Raw genomic sequence first — 22,867 nt, 5'->3', positions numbered from 1 at the left:
CATGTAATTATGGCAGGCATATCCTGACGCTTTGTCTGCAGTGCTCGTTGCGGCTATGCCGAAGAATTCCTTGATATTCAAAAAGTGCCCTGACCAAGGCAGGTTTCCATAACATGATTACATTAGGAAATTCTATTTCACGCCTGTATATTATAGCGTGCACACAAGCACTTTCATCACGTATCAGAGCGTAGTTTGCTCCGCTCTGATACCGCGCACCAGAGGATGTCTGCAAATGGAATTATTTCAGGATAGTTATCCTAAATAACCCCATGTAGGGAAACCTGTATTGTAGCACAAAAGCACCTTGCTCTCCTTTATCGTAATCCATTTTAAATGTGGATTACGCTGATGCAGAGCAGGGCACTCCTATGTTGGAATAGTTTTAAATAGGAATAGGTTTTGTGCTTTTGGCTCACACCCTGCATTATCCAAAACAGCTTTGAAGTGTAAACAAGCCTCTAATGTGTCTCTGTATTTCCATTCTGCTCCCTGGCTCCTCCTTGTTCCCTGGTTCTTCCTTTGGGAAGGTCCAAAGCAAAACCAGACCTGCAGAGCCTGTCATTTAGGTCTTTGCTTTCCCAAGCTTCATACCAAGGGACGTTACCAATCTGATTCCCAACTTAAATGCATCCCCAAGCTTCTGAAGGGGGAATTGAGATGCAGGTTTCTGACAGTGTGCCATCCCCACAAATTAAATCAGCGCACAACTGTTTCCTTTCGCACTTTTCTCACCTCCTGTGGGACCGTTTGGGTTTGTTCTCTGTCATCATCAGCCTATTCTGCAACCTCCAGAGAAAACTGATGGCTGCGACCCTGGGAAAGGTCCAAAGTGCTCAAGGCCAGGTTGGACACAGGGCTTGGAGCAAGCTGCTCCAGTGGAAGGGGTCCCTGCCCGTGGCAGGGGTTGGAGCTGGGTGAGCTTTAAGGTCCCTTCCACCCCAAACCATTTCATGGTTCTATGCAACAGAGCAGCTGACTTGGAGAACCTCATTGCATACACATGAGTGGGGTTACTCTATCTGCTCATTTATCACTCATTGTCTTGATAGCGTGAGGTCCTCCTGCAGCTCTTCGCAGACGGGTTCTGATTTGCCTATCCTGAGTGGCGCTGGCACATCTGCAGACACATCAGGTCACCGTTCATCCCCAGCATCACCAGAGGCGCCGGCTGGCCCGGCTCCCGTGGCTGGGGAGATGAGGGCACTCACGCCAGCACCCGTCATTCGTTCTGTGACTGCACAGGTCAGACGTCAGCCACGGAGGAGGCTGTTCCTTAAATCTATGCAATATTTCAAGAGACAGCCAAAGGGGCAGAAGGCTCCTGGTTCACAAAGACGATGGAGGGGCTTGCTTCAAATAAAAAGAGGTTTATTAAGATAATGAGAATGACATCGTGGTGGTGTACATCTATTGCAGCATTAAGAGAAACAACAGCAAGTACAAAATCCTGAAGAACTTCTATAGTCATTATTATCACAGCCTATCTTGTCCATGCTACAGTTTTGGGTATCCAAAACTTCATTCCCATCTCTAAGGGCTGAAAATCCAAAGATTTTCATCTTAGAAAAAAAAAAAAGAAATAAAAATACCCCCCCCCCCCCCCCCCCAAAAAAAAGACAAAAAAAAGAAACCCAAAACAAACAAAAACCCACCCCAGAAACCCCTAACTCAATTTGATATAAATAACTTGCACTGGACATTTTAAAACTTTCAGATTTTAATTACACATAAATAAATATATACAGATTTCGATCAGTTCAGTTTGGCCTGGTTCAAGTTCTGCTCCTTGTGCTTTATTAATTATTATTATTACTATTACTAACTTTAGGAACGTGTGTGCTGTTTGCCGTCGGATGTGGAGTTTCGGTCAGTCCCGGGTTTAACTTCACCTGCTTTACCCACAGCTGTGGCTGCGGCCATGGGGAGGGCTCTGCCCGCTCGGGTCCTGCCCCGGGACCCATCGGGTGTGCGGCTGGTCCTGCCCTCGGCTACAGCCCGGGGGAAGATCCAGCTCGGGTCTCAGTCTGCAAACCGTAAACGAAGTCTGAAGCCGCTTCAGATCCAAAGCAGCCGCGCTGGCGGCTTTAGGTGGGGAAAGTGAGAAGGTTTCCTCTGTGTTTGCCTGTCAAAGCCAGCCGATAAATCCAGGTACAGCAGGGATCCTGCGCTCCGCGGCTCCTGCTCGCACTGAGGACGCTTTCCCTCTTGTGTAGGTTTTCAGTTGGAAGAAATTCCTGGAGGATTTCACTGGGGGCTTTTCAATAAACCAGAATTGCACGTGAGTTGGCTTCCTGCATCCACGAGTTGAAACCAACAGGCAAGAAGCCATCGACCTGGCTGATCTTCTCAACCTCACCGCGCCCAGGGGAGCTGCTACCACCTTCAGTTCTTTAAATCTTCTTGTTTCTTGTCTTTTCTGTGTGAGTTTCTTCCCGTGTTCAGTTCACACAGTTCAGCACACAGTGCACTGCATCATCTCGCCGGGAAGAGGGATGGAGACAACGCGTTATTTCCGATGCTTCACCTCCTTCTCTGACGCTTTGGAGTCTCCGGCCGTGTGCCCGTTCCCTGTGCTGTTCATGAATATCTTATCCAGCCCCTTGAGGGACTCCACCAGGTAGTTCTGGAAGGCCGTGAGCGCTGCGCAGATGGCAGGGCCCCCGAAGCCGTGGGTTATCAAGCTGAAATGAGTCAAACAGCTCTGGACACCGGGCTCGAGGATGAGCGAGGGGCGGCTGTTCCCCAGTGGCGAGCGGTCCTGGGCTATCAAGTCTGCAAACTCCTTACAGATTTGCCTGGAAGAGAAAGGTTTGTGGTTACTGCGAGTGCTGCAGGGGCACCGTTGTGACTGGGGCTTCTTTTCCTGCTCCTGGCTCAAGTGTCTGCTTCCCCCTTGGGAGTTTCCAGCTCCAGCCTGGGGAGAGCCCCTGGGTGCAGAGTTGGAGCTGGTGCGTGTGGCGGTGCTGGGATGCTCCCTGGGGTTAGGTTAACCTCTCCCAGGAGGAGCGAGCAAATGGTTCACCTTCCTGCACATCCTTCATGTCCGTGTGCAGCAGGACCGTCTCTTCCTTGTGGAAGAGGAAGCTCTCAGGGCTGACGCTGCCCACCCGCACTGCCGATACCCAGCACGCTGGCGGCTCGTTGCCATCTGTACTCACTTGGTGGCCAGCAGCATGTTCTTCCTGGTGTGGAGCTCCGTGGGGTCCGAGTGCTGGCGGCACAGGTACTCTGCCGCTGCCTTGGCTGGGAACTCGGTTTCGCACACGTACCCGAAATCCCGAGCCAGGTGAACGGCTTCGCCTACGAGCAGGACAAGTCAAAGCTGCGTCAGTGCCTGCGTGCAAGGGGAGCGCTTTGTGCAGCAGCTTCGGCCGTGCCACTGGTGGGGCTTGTTTCTTCTGCTGCCACCCAAGAGCTTTCCGCGCCTTTGGCTCATGGTGCAGGCACCTCTAGGAGGTTCTTAAACCCCCCTGTAAGCCAGTCTGCACGGTCCAGGTGGACCCGTGCCAAGCGGAAACTGGTGCCTTCCTCTGCTAACTTTTATAAAGGGTGGTGCTGGAGGTCGAGCAGGATGAGGTGCGATGCTGGGCTACTGCTCCCAAAGGAAGAACAGCAGAGGTGTTTCTCACTTCCCCTGCGGCATCTCCCTCTCCCTGCGTCTCCCAAAATTCCCTGCTTGGCCTCTCTAATTGAGCAGAGGTTTAAACAGGGGCTGGAGGGTGAAAAAGCGACTTTAGCCCCATGGCTGCCAGACAACACAGGGATGTGAGAAAGGGGCGGAAGGAAGGGGTTTACATCCTCCTGCAGTAAGCAGGAGCCCTCGGGCTGGACGTGCAGGCAGCGTATCCATCACCCCATGGAAATGCCCACCCATTGATGGAATTGATCCATCTCCAGGCATCCCCGTGGAAATAATCAGAGCTGATGGCAATTGATCATGCCCAACACCCGAAATCCCGGTCGGGCAGGCAGAGCTAATTTGACTTGCCCTCCTGCTGCTCATATGTATTAGACCATCCATCCTAATAGCATTAACCTAGATCCCATCACATTCGCCCAGCTTCCAGAGCTCAGCTTGGCCTCCCTGTTATGGGGAAAGTGTCTGTGCTTCCCATATCCTGATAACACTTCCCACTTTGTCTCCTCCTCCAAAGAAGGGGCAAATAAGGAAAAGCTACAGAGAATCAGAGCTGCAGTTGTTTGGGTGTTGAAAAACAACCAGAAAGTAATAGCTGCTGAAAACAGCAGTTATTGTGACTGTAAAAAAGGGCTGCATGGCCTCACGGAGCATGGAGCCAGGTTTGTTTCCTCCCTGGTGCATGTGAGTGGCTGCACAGCAGAGCTGTTAAAGGCTGTTGGGATGCTGGTGCAGAGGTGCTGCGGAGGGCACAAGGGGGTGGTTAAAGACAAACCAAGCCAGAGGCCAGGAGGGGAGGCTCGTGGGGCAGGAGGCTGCAGCAAGCAGAGGGGCTGCAGGAGCCAGCCCCAGTGCTCAGCTCTGCCTGAGAGCTGAAGGGTGTTTGTGAGGCTGAAATACAGCCCTGACACTGCCCTGTGTGTGCTGCAGCTCCTCTCATGGAGCAGGTGCCCAAGAGAGGACAAGGGCTCCCAAAGGAAGCTGTGGTTCTACCTGCAGCCCTCACCGTGCTCCCCTGGTACCCATCCTCTTCCCCATGTGAATGGCTGGGGGTCAGTGTATTGTTAACACTCGAAACCCCACACAGTGAATTGTTTGAATGAGCAGTGGGAAAACAGAGGGGAGAAAATGAATTAAACCAACCCAGGCAGTGTCCAAGCAAGAGGGTGCCTGGGGCACAGGGGCACAAGCCGGTTTCTGCGTGCTGAGCAATGGCAGTGCAATAGCACCATCTCCCCGTACCACTACACTTCTGTGCAGGAGATCCTATCCATCAGGCACACATGGCACTACTCTTTGAGTTACCATGAGCTGGGAAGCAGGAACCAAACCATCAGCAGCCACCTGAAATCCAAATGTACGTTTCTTCCTTCCTTTCTTTCTCTCCTTCCTTTCTTTTGATGGAAATCAGCCTTTCATTCAGCACGAACCAACTGCCCTCAGTAACAGCCCCCGCCTAATGAAGCGGGTCATTTAATTTGCTGGCAACAATGGGGATGATTTTCTATTCAGAAACTGCAGGCAGCTGCCTCCAACACGCTGGGCACAAACACAATGGATTCCAAAGCTCGAAGGGAGTCAGAGCTGTCACTGCATTTGTCTGCATCCCGTGTGCTTTGCTCCCAAGATGCGGAGGCAACATCATCATCTCCATCGTGCGGAAAGTAGGAGGGGAGCAAATGAACAAGTGGCTTTAAGCAGAGGCACCTCACACCGCGTGGAGCAGGGATGGAGCCTCGGCAGAGCAGGTTGCTGTCACCCAGCACTGGCTGCACCGAGCCCCTGTGTCCAACCTGGCCTTGAACACTGCCAGGGATGGGGCAGCCACAGCTTCTGTGGGCACCCTGTGCCAGCGCCTCAGCACCCTCACAGGGAAGAGCTTCTGCCTAAGAGCTCAGCTCAGTCTCCCCTTGGGCAGGTTAAAGCCATTCCCCTTGGCCTGTCCCTACATCCCTTGTCCCAAGCCCCTCTCCAGGTTCCCTGCAGCCCCTTCAGGCACTGGAGCTGCTCTCAGGTCTCCCCTTCAGGAGCCTTCTCTTCTCCAGGCTGCCCCAGCCCAGCTCTCTCAGCCTGGCTCTATTTGGTTTCTGTGAACCTGAGGAAGCGTCACTGGAGCTGAGTGCTCCGATGCTCTGACAGAAGAGTCCGAGTTTCGGGAGCCAGCCCGGCTCGGCTCGGCTCAGCTCAGCACGGGGCTCACCCGGGGCTGTTTCCAGGCTCGGTCCCTGGTGCCCGCTGCATCATTTCAGTGGTCTCGGTTTTGGCCAGCCGCAAGTGAAGGGTAGGGAGGGCTCGGCACTGCCAGGCTCCAGGGGAGGGGATGGCGACGCTTACCTTCCACGAGGGATGTCAGCAGGGTGACGTTGGCAGCCTTGCGCCTTCCTGCAGGCAGATTCAGTCCGATTTTCTCTAACCTTTCCCTTAAACACCGACCCCCGTTTTTTGACTTTGCTCTGAAAAGAGAGAACAAGGGCGGGGGGATTAGAATCTAATTAATACTAATATTAATTAATATCTATATTAACATAAGGGTTTAGGTTTGAAAGGAAAGAGGAAAAGCACCAAAGCCGCTACTCCCCAGCACACCACACACCGGAACCTCCATCAATCTGAGAGGTGAGGGCTGGTGCTGGGCACAGCGCGTGCTTGGGCTGCCCGTTGGAGCTTACCTGCGGAGGACTCCACCAAGGAGAGAGGCGTTGAGACACTCGGGGGGCGAGAGCCTCCTCTGCACCTCCCCGACCGTCACCTTGTACTTGGAGGTGGAGCTGAGGAGGGAGAGGCGGCCGGGCACGGAGCAGAAAACCTCGTTGGGATTGGTGACCCCTCCGATCAGGCCGTCCTTGTTCATTGACAGGGTGGAAATGGTGGTGCCGTTGGCCTTCGAGGGGATGGGCACTGGGGGAAAAGGAAGGGAGAGAGAAGAGACCGTGGCTGAGAGATTCCAGAGCCAGGGAAGCTGCTCGGTGACTCTGCCGGCAGCTTTCCAGTCCCCAGCACCATCCACAGACACCAGCACGGCTGGCTGGGATAGCCCCCTTAGTTCCTTGCTTTCCTCAGCGAAAGAAGAGAGGTGGGATGATGAGGCTAAATGAAATAAGGAAAACAGGACTAATGGAAGCAGCCTGGACCCCGCTTTCCCACTGCACTTAAAGCCAAGGCTTTGGGCTGGTCTCCTGGAACGCTAAGGATTGTCTGCGGCATCGCGGCTGGACCTGTCACCAGCTTCCCCTCCCTGCCTCCTCGGGGTGCTCCGTGCACGTGGGATGGGATGGGATGGGGAAGCGCTGGGTGCTGCTGCTGTCCTGGCTTTGGGATGGGGTCACAGCTACAGCCCAGGCTGTGTCCCACTGGATGGGGTTGAGCCACCACCTTCACACCCTGCAGCAAAGCCAGGAGGTGCTGGGGTGGCTGAGGGCTGTGCCTGTCACTGCGCACGCACAGGAGCCAAGGGAAAGCGTTTCTTTGGCTTCAGCTTTGGGATCAGCCCCGCAAGCCACGGCCCTAAACTTTCATGGCACCTGGCTTCAAGGAAGCTTGGGAAGATCAAACCAAATTAACCCAGCACAGACTTCCTTATACTTAATGGGCAGAAGTCAGTTAACGCAAGGGGTTGGGCAGGCAAGGGGGGCTGCAGCAGCGCACTGGGCAGTTTTCCCCTACGTCATTCCAGTACGAAACATTCTTAGACACAATAAAGGTTTATGGGTGAAACTTGTGCCAAATCTCCTTGGCCTTTATGTTCTGAAATTAATAACTCAGTTAATGTTGGAAAAGAAAGCAGGTTCTGAAAGAATCCAGAGAGCATTTCAGCCCTGGCGTTCCTTGTGGCTCCTCGGTAATGACTGCTCCACAGTGCACATTCAGAGGGTTCGCAGCAATGCACACGAGGGCGAGGTGCAGGGTTTAGAAGGGAAATCCACATGCCCAAAATGAAACAGAAAACCCTGAACGTGAACTGGCCCTATTAAGGGGTGCTTACAATCGGCATATTGTAAAACACAGCTCGAGAACTTGTTAGCGTGGCAATAAAAAGGCAGCACATGTTACATAAAAATGGGTCACGTTTGAAGAGTGAAAGATGAATGGGAAGGAGCATTAGGGTGCATTGGGTTTCCTTTCAGAGTGGGACTTGCACAAAGTCAGGGGGCTGAAGGACGAGATGCTGGCGTTTGCCATGACTGGAGCTGGTTGAAAGATGTTCAGGGAAGAGCAAACACAGCGACGTCACCAGGAGACGCAGGAAACCTGAGCTGGATTTCCAGGAAGCAGCAACTTCAAAGCTTTCTTCCACAGTCCCAGAACAGGTTATGTATGTCTCTAGAGGACACCCTTGAAATAAAGAGTCAGAGTGCATTTCACAAGCATCCATGCAGTGCTGCCAATGAGTGTGCTGCTTCAGGTGCAGGTACCCAGCGGATGCGGGTTCTGCTGCAGCAAGGGCCACCCCAAACCAGGCACCCCTGGAGAGCAGATGTTGCTTGTAGTATCACATACGTTGTCTGTTCACACAACGGCACATTTGTGCATGCCTGAAGTCATGCAGTGGCGCGCATGCAAGCCGCATGCGTGCTGGGGACCACGGACACACAAGGGATGGGCAGACGTGCAGGAGGGAGGGGAACCGTGGCTCAGAACACATGCCCATGAAACATGGCACTGGGGAAGAGGCGAACGCAGCTGGAGCCTATGGAAAACTGGGCTGGAGATGGGTCCGATGGAGCTCCGGTGTGACACCGGCAGCGTGTGGGGCAGGGCGGTGGGAAGGCACGGATGGATGCTGATGCATGGAGACACCGCAACGCTTCTGAGACACAAGCTGGCAATTTGAGGAATGATGCTGCTGTCGGAAACAACCCCCCTTGAAAGCTGTAACCCGGAGCAGCCAGGTCAGCCCCGCTCCGTGCCACAAGCAAACCGTGCAGGCACCGGGCACCCATAACAGAACATGGATTTTGGCATCGTTCTTCTGCCTCGAGGCCAGAGCCCCACTGGATTCGGCACATGGAGGGATGGGAGGGGGCCCCCCGTGTCACGGAGAGCTGGCACCCTCAGCAGTGGGCACACCGAGTGAGAAGGCAGAAACAGAGCGGGGGGCTGGCCCGGCATCATGCAGCGCTGGAAACCGAGCCGGGCTCTTGAGTCCTGTAACAGCTTCATCCATTAGACAGCGTTGCCCCGATACAACAAGAACAAACACAGCCACATTCGCCATTAATTAGGAATTATTGTTATTTGGCCTCACCTGCTGCTGCTTGCCTGGTCTGATCTGCAGCTTGTTTGCCCATAAACATGCTGCAGGAGGGAGACAAGCTACCATTAAAGCCTGACAGCTTTGTTTCCTTGGCTTTGGGGGAACCAAAATTGTCTCTTGTCATCTGAGTAAACCAAAAGTCCCCCTCGATCTTCAGTTGCTGCTTTCCTGTTCCCGCAAGCAGCAGGTGATCGGAGCACCTGAGCCAGCCTGCAGACAAGAAGGAAGCATGAGAGCGGTTGCGGGTCGGCACCGAAGCAGCCGACAGCCCAGAGCCCCGGTGCCGACCCCCTTTGCAGCTGGCAATAGAAATGTCACATCAGTGTCACCGCACCGCTCGCCCCTCCTGAGGTTTGTAGGGTCGGCCATGGGCAATACCTGTCCTGGCATGGGGGCAGGACATCACCTTTCCATCAATGAGCCCCTGCTCATCCCCATGGCAGGGGTTGGGCAGGCTCAGCTCCCGCTCAGGACCATGAGCAGAAACACGCCACAGAGATGCTCGTTCAGTGATGCACCAACGCATTGCACAGGCTGACAAGGAAAGGGTGAGATGCTGGTGCCCAAACCACCCAGTGCCCAAGTGCTTGACCTCGGCCTGATGAGCAGAACAGGGCTCAGCTGGGTCAGCCCACCCCAGGAAGGTATAAAGGGCAGGACAGAGGGTCTGTTTCCCTCTGCAATGCTTGGTTTGGGTTGATTCAGCTGAAGAAAGGGTAAGGAAGAGGCACCAGGCTTCACAAGCTGAAGCCCCAGCGAAGTGTTCTGCCCTGGTGAACCTTTGGTCCTGGGGATGCTGCGGTGGAGCTGGATGGAGGTAAGCACTGTGGGGCTGCACGGGTCACAAGGGGCTGATTTGAAAGGGAAAACTGATTTTGGAATGAGATTGTACTGACAGACCTCAAAGAGCTTCACACGCTGCTGATCCCTGCCCAGGGCTGGTACAGGACCAGCCACTTCAGTCATTAACTGGCTCCCAGTGCCTGTGCGAACTGGTTCATTATTGCAGCTGGGGAGAACTGAGGCACAGAACAAGTTAAATGATTTACCAAAGCTCAGGTAAATGGCCATGCTCTGAATGCATGCAGCCATGGTCTGTGGGAAGGCTTTTGTAAGCAATCCAGGCTTCAGCTATTGCCCAAGAGTTGGGAATTGCTATATAGAAAACTGATGGTGTATGGCCCCTGTTTTCATAACTCCAGACTCCTTTTAATGCTGTGCAATAGAGGTGTTTGTCAGTGCATCATCTTCTCTCATGGTGCTCCTGTATTTTGAAGTGAACCACTGAGAATGGCAGCATGTCAATAATAAGCATGTGATGTCTTGCTGAATGCAGGAAGGGAAATGATGCTCATTTCTTCCTTGTAACATCACAGGAAGCATTTCCACGAGGCTCAGCCCCTCACTGCTGCATGGCAGGTACCACTGGCAATGCTTTACACCTTTCACGTGTGCATTGAGCAGCAGTGCAGACAGAGTCCCACACCAGTCGCCTGTCCTGGTGCTATCAGCAGGGACACACAGCCTCATCTTCCCTTTGGACCCCCAAAGCTTGTGATCTCCTCCCAGAGATGCTCTTTTGTGCTGAGTCAGACCTAGGCTCTTTCAACCACCCCTTGGGTGTAACTGTCAGGTGATGAAACTCGCCCAGCTCCATTTGCTGTGGCCTGAAAAACCCTGATTCAGAGAGAGTGATTTCAAAACAGGTCCGAAGGCTTCATCCCTTGACTTCCTTGGCTGCATCCCTGCATAGCCAGGAGCCTGCTTTATGGCTCTGGGCAGGTCACCTCACCAATGTGGGCTTGAGATAGTAACATCTGTGTGGGAGAGATGCTGTGATACCTAATTGAAACTTGCCAAGTGATCCCTGATGAGAGATTTCTCCAGGTGAGGTCCCTGGATGATAAATGTAGCCAGAAGGAGTTGGTCCAGGGCTGAAGTGAGGGATGCAATGATGCTCATTGGAGAAGCAGATAGGCGTAGGAAGACAACACTCATGAGCATGAGGTCCTAATGCCTCCAGTGATGCTGCAGGTGGGATAGGATGCCACTGCCTTGTCTCTGTGAGGAGGAGATACCAAAGAACAGGGGGAAAGACAAGAAACCACTAAACTGACAGTCACTGTTGTGAGCCTGGTGGATGGAGCAAGGAGACTTGTGCCTTCAGGATGAAGCATGAAGTTTCTGACACTCTTGTTCTGGTTCACAGAAATGGGTCTCTCAGCTTTTAAGTTCCATGTGCAAAGAAGGAGGAGCAAAAAGAACCCATTCTTTCTTCAAAGGCCTTTACCCAGGGAACTAGAAAGCCTTGGAGAATTTCCTGCTTTGCCCTGATGAGTTTCAGCACAAATTGATCCGCATTGTCCAGGATGACGATGCTCCATGCCTGAGCTTCTGTACTCCTTCCTCCTCCTCTGCGTGCACAAGTCTTTGTGCCTGAAATCACCACTATGCTTCCTGAAACAGCCACTTTGATGTGCAAATAACCAGTGCAAAAGGGGCACCTGCAGTCCGGGCTCAGGCTCTGCATGTGGGTGCTGCCAGCGCCTGTGCTCGGGGGGTGGCTGCACACCATCAGCTTTGGGCTTTAAGGGAAAACCTGAGCTTTGCCTGTAAAAGTACACAGAAGTAGCACTGCCGCATTTCCACGCGAGAAACGCGCTGCCTGCTTGCAAGACAATTTGTAAGCAGGAAGATTTGTGGTCCCTGGAAGCCGACTGCTCGGCGTGGTGTTACTAGTTCCATTTCCAGCTGGAGCTCAGGGTGCTGTGAGGGGAAAAATCAAGTCCAGAGGGAACATGCAAATCGCTGCCTGCCTTACAAGTCTGTTTTCTTCTCTCCTTAGATACATTGCAGGTAAATCCTCCTCTTTTGCAATGTGGAATCCCTGGGTATCGGGGCTTTTGTTGCAACACCTTTCAGGTGGGAGTGTGCCGCAGTTCAGGTTGTGTTTCAAACAGGTATCGGCCAATCGTTTTAGGAGACTACCTGGGACAAAGCAATGTCCCACCTCCAGGCACAGCGCTGTCTCCAGCCACCCTAAAAGCATCTCGACCCCTGGTCCCTCTCTGGGGCCATGCCATGGTCAGCTCAGCTGTGTTGGGCATCGCTGTGGGTTCAGGGCATCCCAAAACACGGTTGTGGGAGCCTCAAGGTGCAAACCTGCAATGGTGCAAACCTATTTATGCAGCTGCTGAGTATTGGAGGTGCAGTGGTGACAGCCCTGAGCCCCCTGGGTCCTGTACTGCAGCTCGGCTCCAGGCAGGCAGCAATGGAAAGCTCAGTCCAATGGATGTTTGATGGGAGGCGCTCCAAAAGGCGAGGGGTTGCTGCTGTCTTTGAGGAAGAGCTGTCAGTGAGCTAATCTACCCTTCGTTTGAATGTCTCTGATGTAAATTATAAGATGGAGATACATATATAAAGGAGTATCTGCATGTGGGTGTGAGCCAGAGGCAACCGCTCCTACCACCCCTTTCAAAGCCCTTTTTCACGGAGGAGGTGCTGCGGAGTTCAGCTGCTCCAATTTCCTGGTGTTTCAGCAGAGAGGTATTTATTGATGGTCCAGGGAAGGAGGTCAGTGCCATCAGCTGTATTTCAAACCTGTGGTCTGTAATTATCCTTCCTTCCCCGAGGGGATTATACAGGTATTTTCTTTATCTTGAATGCACAGCCTGAACCAGGTCCCCATGTCAAAGAGCATCTCTAGGAAACGCCGTAATTGGCTCGAAGGCCTTTTCAAATGGAAGGATGGAAAGAATCTTGTTTTATCTCTGGGCTTTCCAGATTGCTGAGTCCTGATAGGGAAATGGATCTCGGACCCTCAGAGATGGAGCAGGGATATAACTCAAACTATTCCCATGAGAAAGCTAATCAGAGGAGGTCCCATGCCTATGCAAAGCTCTGTACTTAACATTCTCTTTCCCATGCAAATCAATACATTAGAGTGCCATGTGATATTAATTGCATTTTTCTTTCTGTGCCTCTGTTTTACCCAGCAAAGTACCTGCCTTGTGTCACTGCAGGTGTCTCCTGGGGAGCTCTGGGTTGGACTGATGGAGCAGGAAGGTTCAGCCCCCTGGAGACCAGAGGATGTGGTGTCTTGGTTCAGTGGGGTACCTGCTTAGTACCTTGTGTCTTGATAGGAATGGCCAATCAATACAGTGACCAAATTTACTCAGACCTCTGTGAAAGCACGCTGTGCTCCTCCAGGACTGGCAAGGGGATTAGTGAGTGGTCTCTAATTAAGACTTGCAGCTAATGCGTTTCCCTGCTTTACCATTGAGGAACGGCTCAGCCCCAAACGCGCTGCTTGGTCAGGACAGTTTGTGGATTTTTGGAAACTGCTCCCAAACACTTTGGTGTGAGCTCCCACCCATTTCCCTGCTGTGTTCCAGTTCATGGGTTGGGCTGTGCTGTCATCCCTGACAGCAGTAAACTCGGAAATGCTCCCCTGGAATCCAGCGAGTATTGGTGATTACAGAGTCCCCTGACTCAAAATGCTCTCCCTTTTCTGAACCTTCATAGCTCCATTGCAAAAATACCCATTCAAAATTCAGTTCTATTGCCAACTGCTTTGGATGGACTTGAGCCTCTGCTCCTATTGATTTCAGGGGTTTCCCAGCACATTACAGGCAAGCAACTGAACCAGGAGGCTGGCGAGCCCAGGGATTTAAGCCAGGGCAACTGGAGACCGCAATGCTCTGCGCTGACACCAAGGAAAGCTCGTCCCATGCCACCGCAGCCTGGTCGAGCCGTGCCGCACGGCAGCCAGCGCTCCCCGCCGCGCACTGCCCCGCTCTGCCCTGCAGCCTTTACCATCACAGGTTTATTCGTTTAGCAGCACTAACTCCCATTACGTTTTGGCAAGGGGTCTGCGGGATCTTTGTGTTTAAACAGCGTAATCCGTTTTACAGTAATGTGCTTGAGAGGTTTCCCCTGTATTCCCTATAGGAACACCTGAATTTGTGTGGCTTGCATCCACATAATCTAAAAAGGGAGAAGAAAGAGGCAGCGTCTTCTGCAAGCGGCAGCGGAGCCCATGTAAGCCACGGTGATGCTGCAATCAATTTGCTGAAATGTGTTTAGGTTATAGAAAGGCAAAAGACCCTTCAGCAAAGATTAGATGAGAGTAATAATAGGAAAACACTTCTCTTCAGATGGAACTTGCTGCCAACCTGCAGAGCATGCGGGAGGGTTTCGATCCGAGTCTCAGGCCGCAGCAATGTAAATCTGTGCTGGAGTCACCAGCCTGCCTGGGGATGGCTCTGAGGAGAGGCACTGCTTGCCCACTGCCACAGAGAAAATGCTTTTCCTTTTCCTTGCTCAGGAGGGGCTCCGGGTTTCTAATGCCTGTGTATTGCCGGGTTGTCCAACAGAGCAGATGTGCTGGCAGCCCCAGGATGCATGACATGGGACCCATCGTGGTGCCAGGAAGGAGCCACAGGGAAGGAGCAACGTTGCATTTTCCTATGGGGAAACCAACTCGGACCAGCCAGCTGTGCAGGATGGGGCACATCTGCACACAGGTAACTGTGGTGCAGCTCCTGCAGCATCTACAAACCTTCTGATGGTGTTTCCCCGGTGCCTGCCCCCATCTCTTGCCAACTTGGCTCTTGTGCCTGAAGCCACCCTGAATACCCACACTCAGACCCTCTGCTCACACCGCACCAGCCCATGGGGCTGCCAGGAGCCCTGGGGGACACCATCCCCACTGAGCCACCTCACTGGGGACACCGCTTGCTCCCTGGGACCTGTCTGACCAGTCCAGAGGGAGCAGGGCCTGACCCGATCCCTCACTCCCTGGCGCCTCGGCACTCGGGTGACTGATGCCAGATAAATGCCTGAGATAGAGGGTGGGGAGGCTCAGTCGGGCTGGAATGCCAAGCACGCACCGCAGATGCTGCCATGGCTTCCTCGGCAGTGGAGTTGAACCTGCTCACAGCTGCCCTTGTCCTGCTCCCGGGATGCAGGCACGCTCGATTCCAGGCTGTGTAATTGCATGGGTAGATCAGGCTTATTTCTAGCAATTCCTTCCCACTTCCTTGTGCTTCTCTGCTCTTTTCCACCACATCACAGCACTTAAACTCTCCCCAAACCAAAGGTGATACCCAGTGGTAGCAAGAGCTGGGTATGGGATGGAGCATGGAGATGAGACCTGAGCATGCAGCACCTCCAAGCATTGGATCCACGTTTGCAAATTAGCTCCTGCATTAAGAATTCAAATAAACAAATGGAAGGACAGCAAGAATGAGTAATTCCCTAGGATCACACAGGAAAGGGTGGGATGCCTTAGTGGTTAGGGTGCTAGTCTAGGACTTCAGAGAACCTTGTTTAGGTTCTTCAAATAATTAAGACAGATTGCAAACTCTTTTTTCCTGAGATCATGTATCTTGGAGTATTACTAACCAGGGAGGAATCTCTTCTATGGAGCCAGGCTGAGAGAGCTGGGCTGGCTCAGCCTGGAGAAGAGAAGGCTCCTTATGGAGAGACCTTAGAGCAGCTCCAGTGCATAAAGAGCAGATACGGGGACAAATGCTGAAATATCCACAGCCCCTGAAGTGCAGGAAGGGAAGTTTCAGAGCTCCAGAGGCAGCCCAGCATGTCTGTGGTGCCCCACTCAGTGCTGCCCATGGAGAAGCCTAGCCTAGAGTCCATCTCCAGAGGAGCCCTGTTGCTTTGGCTCTCGAGCCACATGCCAGACAGCAACCTAAACGTACCCTTTAAGACCTGCTCTTTATTTCTAACAAAGAGAAAAAATACTCATTTAAAACCATCTAATTAAACAGTAAGTCATGACAACGTACATGAAACTTGGAGATAACACATGCCCGGGAGGCACCGGCGAGGTTGAGACAAAGCCCAGCGCCTTCACCGGTACCCGCGTGTGTTATCTCACATGAACACACACCTGGGTTTATCCTGGTGCAATTAGAGGACATTAAAAGTGTAATTTTAATGGAGGAATGGTGATCTGGATGCAGTTCAGAGTAAAAACTTTCTTTTAAGTGTGGCTGTTTGATTGTAGGTGTTCCTGCCGCGCACGCATGTGTGCCCGGATCGGGAGGTGTGACTGCGGGTTGATGAACGCTCTATCTCGTGGTGTGTGCAAGGGCTTGTCTCGACTTTAAAGCCTTTGTGAGCAGGGCTAAGGCAGCAAAGCCTCCAGTCAAGACCCGGCTTGTTCCAGGTGAGCCCCTTTTCCTACTCAGGCAAACTATGGCAGCGGATGAAGCTGCAGGAAGCCAGGAGGGCTCTGCCAGCTGGGCTCAGCACCCAGCATCTGACTGGAGTCCAAGCACCTCCACCCACATCCGTGGCCAGTCTTATAAAAGACGTGTCTTTGCAGCCCCAGGTGCTTTACAGGATGACTTCATTTATTACCTTGCTCATCACAGGAAATGATGTTTATCTAATCTACCACTCTTTCAGGGCTTTTTTTCTGCCACATGTGGCTTCATGCAGTGTTTGTTACAGCTCCCTTCCTCCCTGCACCAAAACAAAGGAGGAATGGCACTGCCGCCACCAGGCCAGAGCCCTGGCCCCACCAGCAGCCCTGTACCCAGAGCCCATGGGGAGGTTTTGCTTCGAAACCTGGACCTCGCGTGCGGTGGCGAATGGATCTGAGGATCTGGGTCTTAATCTGCTTCCTCTGCTGCATTCTTTAGTAGTGACAGCTCCTCCTTGCAATATTTCTAAATGCGGGCTCGGAGCACTCTGAGGCACAGCTTTCCATCTGTCTGTCCAGCATCCAGCCAAACAGGTCCACATTCCTGAGCAGAAACGCTAGCGCTGCCACCCTGGAGCCTCGGATGGAAACTCAAAGCAAGTCACAAACACGAGGGAGAGAGCAGCGGCCAAATCCTGCTGCCTCAGCGCCAAGCCAAGAGAGTTCAGTCCCCACCAGCTACGCAGTGCCCATGGGCTGTGCGTGCCTGGGTGCCAAGCGTGAGCCCACGCTGGTTACACCCTACTCCAGCTGTACTCCAGGTTGTAAAATGCTCCAGCCAAAACCCTTGCCCGCAAGCAGGGCGCGCAGGCCCCTGCGGCTCTCCCCGCTGCTCGCAGGGCCCTGACCCGTCGCTGGCAGCACCCAGGGCTGCTCCTGCACCCAGTGTGCCCCGAGGTGCCAGGGAAAGCAATTCATATTTTCCTCTGTCGTAAAAAGCCTCTATCAGGAGCCTTCCGCTGATCCCGAAAGGATGGCAAAAAAGGATTGGCAAAGCAATAAAACCCCTCCTTATTTTACGACCGAGCAGCAGGATTTTTTGCTACTGAGTGTGCGGGTTTAACGCTTGATTTCAGAAACAGAAACTCGCCCTCTCCTCACCCAGCTGAGGGAAGGACCCACACGAGGAGCAGCGGCTGCTCAGGGCTCGCTGGGGCTCCAGCCTTTCGGGGGTTTCATGTCTGGATAAGCGTTAACACCAGGGCAGCAGGTGAGCAGAGTGGAAAATGCCCATAGGTGCAGTAGCGGAAAGCAGCCAGAGCTGAACTGAACTTTTAGAGTGTTCATTTTACTGCTTTCAAGTCAAACGTCTTCCTAATAGAAATGCTTGAGAAAAATCCCGAACAAACTAAAACCACATAAAAATCGTTCTGAAATATTTTGGGAACGGAGGGAGAATGAACAAATGTGTTAGAAAATTCCTGAGAGCTCTGCTGCCCTATCCAAGGTTTTATCCATTTAATTCCCAAACGAAACCCATTCCCTCTCTGTGCCGCAGCGCGAGGGAAGCTCATCCTCCCTTTCCCAGCGCGCTTCCGAGCTTTCTGAAGGGGAAACCTGGCTCTACCCGGCCACACGCAGCACTGGGCCCCGCCAGCGCCTCCAGCCCCGGGGCTCTCCACGGGAATAACGAACCGGAGCCGGTGCCGGGAGCACCGATGGAAATCGCGCTCTGAACGGCCGGGTTCAGCCCTGCTCTATCCGTGACCGGCTCCCCCCAAGCCATCGGTGGGCGATGCCTCCCCTTCTCCCTCGCTAAATTCGAGTCTTACCGGCAGCAAAAGGGACCGGAGCGCTGCGGGCTCGGGCGGACACCGCGGGGTGCGCAGGGCGCTGCACCCCCCCGCTCCCCAGCAACCCCCCTGTGATGACACCGACTGCTAAACCCGGAGGAGGTTGGTTAAGAAGGAAAAGAGAGAAGCAAACACCAGAAAGAAAACCAGGGCTGCTCGGGCATCGCGCTCCGGGGCTCCGCGCCCTCCCTAAGCCCCAGCACCCGCTGCTGGGGCCTGTTTTGAGGGGGGATACACCAGTGAGAGCCCCCCCCGGATGGAAACCCGGCTGCGGGCTCGGTGCAGGCGCGTCCCTCCCGTCGGGCGCTTTTCGGCCCGGGGGCCCCTGCGCTTGGTATTGAAATAAAAGAAAGAAAAGCGCCTCCGAGGCGGGCAGTTAAAAGGTGGCTTCGGGGTTCGGGGCAGGCGATTAATATTCGGTTGAACCGGCACAACAGTATCTCGGCAACTAATTGTGAGATTTATCTGTTTTCACATGCACAGATTTCTATCAGGTTTCTGTCCAAGGGCCATCCCGGCAGGAATTCGAGGATTAATCATCTCCTGTGAGGGATTTTGAGATCTCGGCGCGATTTATGACAAAACTGCTCTTTTTACCGTTTACCATCGCTCCCCACGGAAAGAAGCGCAACGAGAACCCCCTTCCCCCGGCCGCCTGCCCTCGCCTCCCCTCCTGCCTGGAAACCGCTCGGGATTTGTCTGTGATATTCCTGATTTTTTTTTCCCTGGGGTGTAATTCACCCCGGGCTCAGCTCTCGCTCCCGCTGTGGCTCCAGGAGTCAGCTCGGAGCAAGCAGACACGGTGAAGGACGACCCTGTACTGTAAATTATTAATAATAAAGCAGAGTAATTCATTTTCCCGGTTCGAGAGGGGGCAGCGGCGTTTGCCGCTACCCCCGGCAGCTCCGGGACAGGGGAACTGGCTGCCCCCGGTTCCGCGGGACACGAACGGCGGTTCCAATCCCGCTGTCACCGCCCGCCGGGTCTGCGGCGGGATCCGGCTGCAGCTTCCCGAATTCCTCATCTTTTCTTTGGGCCGAACTCGCCCATTTCGGGGCATCGCTCAGGCGGGAAGCCACCGAAATACGGAGCCAACGGAGACCGGAGGCGGCCGGAGCTTAGCCCGAGCCCCGGGCAGCGCTGTGGGATTCGGCCCCATCTGCCCCGGGCGGCCCCCTGCTCTGCCGCCGTTACAAGAACCCTTCGGGATCCTTTTAGGCGAACCCTAGAGAACCGGAGCGGGAGGAGCACACAGGCTCTGCACCCCCCGCTTGCCACTCAGGGCTCGTTTATTAGTTCTTCGAAACTGAAACTAGAGGATCCCCAGACACAAATCTGGCACCGAACAACAACAAATCCTCCCCACGGGAGACGAGAATTTCTAAGGAATGGCGCGTTTTGGAAAAAGGAAGGGAAAAGAAACCGAATAAAACAGCGCAGTAAGGAGGGGAGAAAAACCACCCCAACACCGTAACTTCGGCCGCACTTCCACGTACACCCCGCCGAGCCCGGGGTTTGATAAAGAGCCGGGCGCTGCTCCGGCTCAAGGAGGGGGCAGCGCACCCCCAGCCTTTCTCAGGCACGGCTCGTTAATGGAACGCCTCTCGTGTGTTCTAATTCAAGCTCAAATAACGACGGTCGTTAATGCCCCACTGAAATGTTGCGTGGAAAGAAGCTGCGTTCGTACAATAACGATTTGCGTGGAAAGGGGCTGTCACGCCCCGGGAACGCTGTTCCCCCGTGAACCGGAGGGGAAGAACCGCACCGGAGGGGTATTTTTCCCCGGGTACCGGGACTGGGCACTTACCGGGGCTTCGGCAGGGCCATGGGGACGCTCGGGGCGGGCCTGGGACGGGGGCTCGCTGCAGCCTCAGGCACAGCAGCGACCTAAAAGCTCCCGGTTTCAACTGCATTTTGCCCGGGGCCGGCCCGGCCGGATCCAACTCTCCCCCGTCCCCGCGGCGCTCGGCGTTTCACCCCGCAACCTCTCACCGGGCTGGGCTGCGGGCACCGGGCCCGTCCCCGTTAACCCTGCACCGAGCCCACCCGGGCTGCGGCGGGTTCGTTTCCCCGCCTGTGCTGGAGCCCGAACCACGGAGCGCCCGTTAGCAGCATCCTTCCCATCTACGTGTTCTGGTAGAAACCCGCAAAGAGAAGCGGGACCCGCGCCGGGATCCCCCGCGGGAGCTGCCGCCCCGAGCAGCCGCGGCCCTGGTCGTGTCCCCCCGCTGCGCCGCGGCGGAGCTTTCATCAGCAGGATATTTAACGGAGCCGAGCTGATTGAACCCCGGGGCTTTGTTGGGAAGCAGCGGGGCTGTTCAGCGGGTGCGGGAGAATCGGTGGTAAATCAGGAGAGGCAGCGGGAGGCACCGGGGGGACGTGCGGAGCCCCTTCCCGCAGTCCCGCACCGGTACCGGCAAGGAGCGGCTGCCTCCCCACCGGTCCCCGGGGAAAAACCCCGTTTTGGAGCCGCAGACGGGCAGTCACCGCAGGCCCCGGTTGTTTCCGAGGCCGGGGCCGAGGGAACGGGCAACACCGACCCCCACGGCCGCGCCACCGCCTCGCCCCCCTTAACCGCGTCCTTCCCCCGATATGGGTCCCGCCGAACGGGAAGCAGCGGCGGCCTCAGTCTCCCGCCCGAGGGATCCCGGCGAGCCGGGGCAGACGGAGGCGCTGGCCCGTCGGGACCCGCCGCTTTCGTTTCAGTCTCGCTGGGGCCAGCAGCGAGCCCTTCCCGTCGGGAGGGGAGCTGCCCGGTGGGACGGCTGATGGAGGGGAAAACCGACGCTGGGGAGCCCGGCCCGGTGGCGCGTCCCGCGGTGCCGCCGCGCTCTTACCTTTCTTGATCACGGACTGATCGAGCAGGTTCATCCCGCCGTCGTCCACGGTCTGAAAGCACCGAAGCAAGAGCCGTCAGCCGGCAGCTCCCGGTGAGGATGGGCACCGGCCGCTCGGGGAGTGGGGCCGGAGCGACGGGACCCGGTCCACCCGCTGCCCCTGGCCAGGAGGGATCGCTCGGGAACGGACGAGCCTCAGTAACTGGGCTCCCTGCCCATCGATTCTCCCTGCCCGGGGGTACGGACGCCTCGGGGCCCGACCTGTCCTGGTCGGGTCCCCTCACATCCCTTTGGCCGCACAGGCGGCGGCGGGATCGGTCCCCACCCGCCTCCCCCGGGGACCCTTCCCGTCCTCCCTCTGTCCCTCGGTACCTGGATGTCCTCGATGCCGTGGTGTCCGAGGCCGTGGAGGCCCAGCGGGCCGTCGGTGAGACCGTGTCCGCCCTCGGGCAGCCCGTGGAGCAGGCGGGGCACGGCGGGGTACTCGCGGCGGGGGTCGAGCCCCAGGGCGCGGTGGGTCCCCGAGAGCAGCCCCGCTTCGTCCTGCCGGCCACGCTGCGGGGGCCAGGCGGGCTGCTGGTGCTGGTGGAGCGGGCTGAGCGCCGCGTACGGGTCCCCGAGGTGCGGGTAGCCGGGCTCCTGGCCCTGCGGGTAGGGCAGCGGCGGCTGCGGGTACGGCGGGGGGAAGTAGGGCGGCTGGAAGTCGGCGGCGGGCGTGTGGCAGAGCGGCGGCGCGGAGCCGTAGGGCGCTTGGTTGAGCGCGGGCAGCTGCGGCAGGCGGGCCCCGGCCGGCGCCCCGGGCAGCCCCTCGGCGCGGTCCTGCGGCGGCGGAGACAGCAGCGGTGAGGCGGACGCGGACCCCCGGCGGCCCCGACCCCCGGCCCGGCGCGGCGCTGCCCACCCGCCCGCTCCCCGGCCCGCACTCACCATGCCCGGGTAGCTGTGCACCAGCATCTGTGCGGGCCCGCGGCGAGCCCCGGGCGGGCCGGGCCCCGGGGGTGCCCCCGTCTCCGCCCCTCTATCCCGCCGGAGCGGCGTCTCCCATCGCCCTCCCGCTCCTCTGCGCCGGCCCCGACTCCATGCGCGCCAGTTATAGCGGCGGGGGCGCGCCTGCCGCGCCGGGAGCGCGCGTCAGAGCGCGGGGACGGGGACGCGCCGCCCGCTCCCGCGGGGCCCGACGGCTCCCAACGGCGGGGGCAGCGAGACGGTGGCGGGAGGCGGCTGGGGCGGGGGGCACCTGCCTGCCCCGGGAGCGCGGCCGGTGCCGCTCCCCGCTCCCTGCGGAAGCCCCCGGTGCCGCGCTCCCCAACCGCCTTCCCCCTGGTGCCACCCCCGGTGCCACCCGCCCCGGGCCGCGCCGCCTGAGAGCCCCGTCAGGGAGCGCCCCGGGCCGCAGCGGGGACCGAGCCCCGAGGGCCGGTTGAGGCCGGGGGCGCGGGCGGGCTGCGGGGCCGCGGCGATGCCCTACGGTTTGACTTTATTAGCCCGAGGAGGGAGCGGGAGCCCCGCAGGGAACACAGCGGGAGCCCCGGCGGCAGATGCAACCTCCGGCCAACGGCGGCCGGAGCGCGGTCTGGGGCTGCTGCTGCTGCCGGGAGAGCCAGGGGCTCCCCTCGGGGTTCTTCTCGCTCCTCCACGATGGGAAGCAGGGACCCTCAGCCCAGACCTGGGGAGAGAGGGAAGGGTCTGGGTCTCCCGCCCGAGGGGACGGGCGGGAGCGGGGAGATAGAGCCAGGGGAATTTGGGAAGCAACGACGGAGAGCGTGCCTGCCTCCCGCCCTCCTCCATCCCTCCTCTTCTCCATCCCTCTCTCCTCCTCTTCCTCCCTCCCTCCTCCTCTCCATCCCTCCCTCGCCCTCTGCTTAGGCCCTCCCTCCGGGGCAGGGCGAGGCGGGCCCGCAGCACCGGGGCCCCGTCCGCGGCACCGGGCACCGGCGGGGCTCGGGAGGGAGCAGCGGCCGGCCAGCGGCACGGAGTGACCCCCACTGACACCCCCGACCCGCCGCACGCCGGTGCAGGGCACCGAGACCGGGCCCCGGGCAGGGTCATGTCCCGCGGGGCCCCACGGTCTCACCGTGCCACCCGGGGGCCCGTTGCTGAGCAGGAGTTTCCATGGGT

At 56.6% G+C, this 22,867-nt stretch overlaps 1 protein-coding gene across 2 annotated transcripts; it reads right to left on the bottom strand.

The window, feature by feature from the left end:
- Positions 1–2,450: 2,450 nt before the first annotated feature.
- Positions 2,451–21,826, bottom strand: TFAP2E (transcription factor AP-2 epsilon). 2 transcript variants are annotated; one of them, XM_057403489.1, is made up of 8 exons: positions 21,677–21,826; positions 21,122–21,568; positions 20,750–20,801; positions 8,886–9,104; positions 6,310–6,538; positions 5,975–6,093; positions 3,162–3,303; positions 2,451–2,798 (listed from the first exon to the last, which is right to left on the bottom strand). In XM_057403489.1, exons 1-8 carry the CDS (start codon positions 21,701–21,703, stop codon positions 2,510–2,512), a joined length of 1,524 nt encoding a protein of 507 aa, XP_057259472.1. In that variant the 5' UTR covers positions 21,704–21,826; the 3' UTR covers positions 2,451–2,509. The 2 variants fall into 2 exon arrangements, with proteins under 2 accessions (XP_057259472.1, XP_057259473.1); XM_057403490.1 differs by lacking the exon at positions 8,886–9,104.
- Between the last annotated feature and the right edge of the window lie 1,041 nt (positions 21,827–22,867).

This window comes from Pezoporus wallicus, unplaced genomic scaffold (assembly GCF_028554395.1).
Source record: "Pezoporus wallicus isolate ANWC-B61680 ecotype Strahan unplaced genomic scaffold, APGP_CSIRO_Pwel_v1 contig_8232, whole genome shotgun sequence".
In the NCBI taxonomy this organism is placed as follows: Eukaryota; Metazoa; Chordata; class Aves; order Psittaciformes; family Psittacidae; genus Pezoporus; species Pezoporus wallicus.
This window is presented reverse-complemented; position numbering and strand designations above follow the sequence as displayed.

Bases quoted from the DNA above. Each gene is read 5' to 3' on its own strand.
- TFAP2E (XM_057403489.1), bottom strand. From the start codon at position 21,703: ATGCTGGTGCACAGCTACCCGGGCATG. The intron at 6,094-6,309 runs GTAAGCTCCAAC...CTCTCTTTTCAG, and splicing joins CTTGGTGGAGTCCTCCGCAG to AGCAAAGTCAAAAAACGGGG. The intron at 2,799-3,161 runs GTGAGTACAGAT...TTTCTCTTCCAG, and splicing joins AACATGCTGCTGGCCACCAA to GCAAATCTGTAAGGAGTTTG.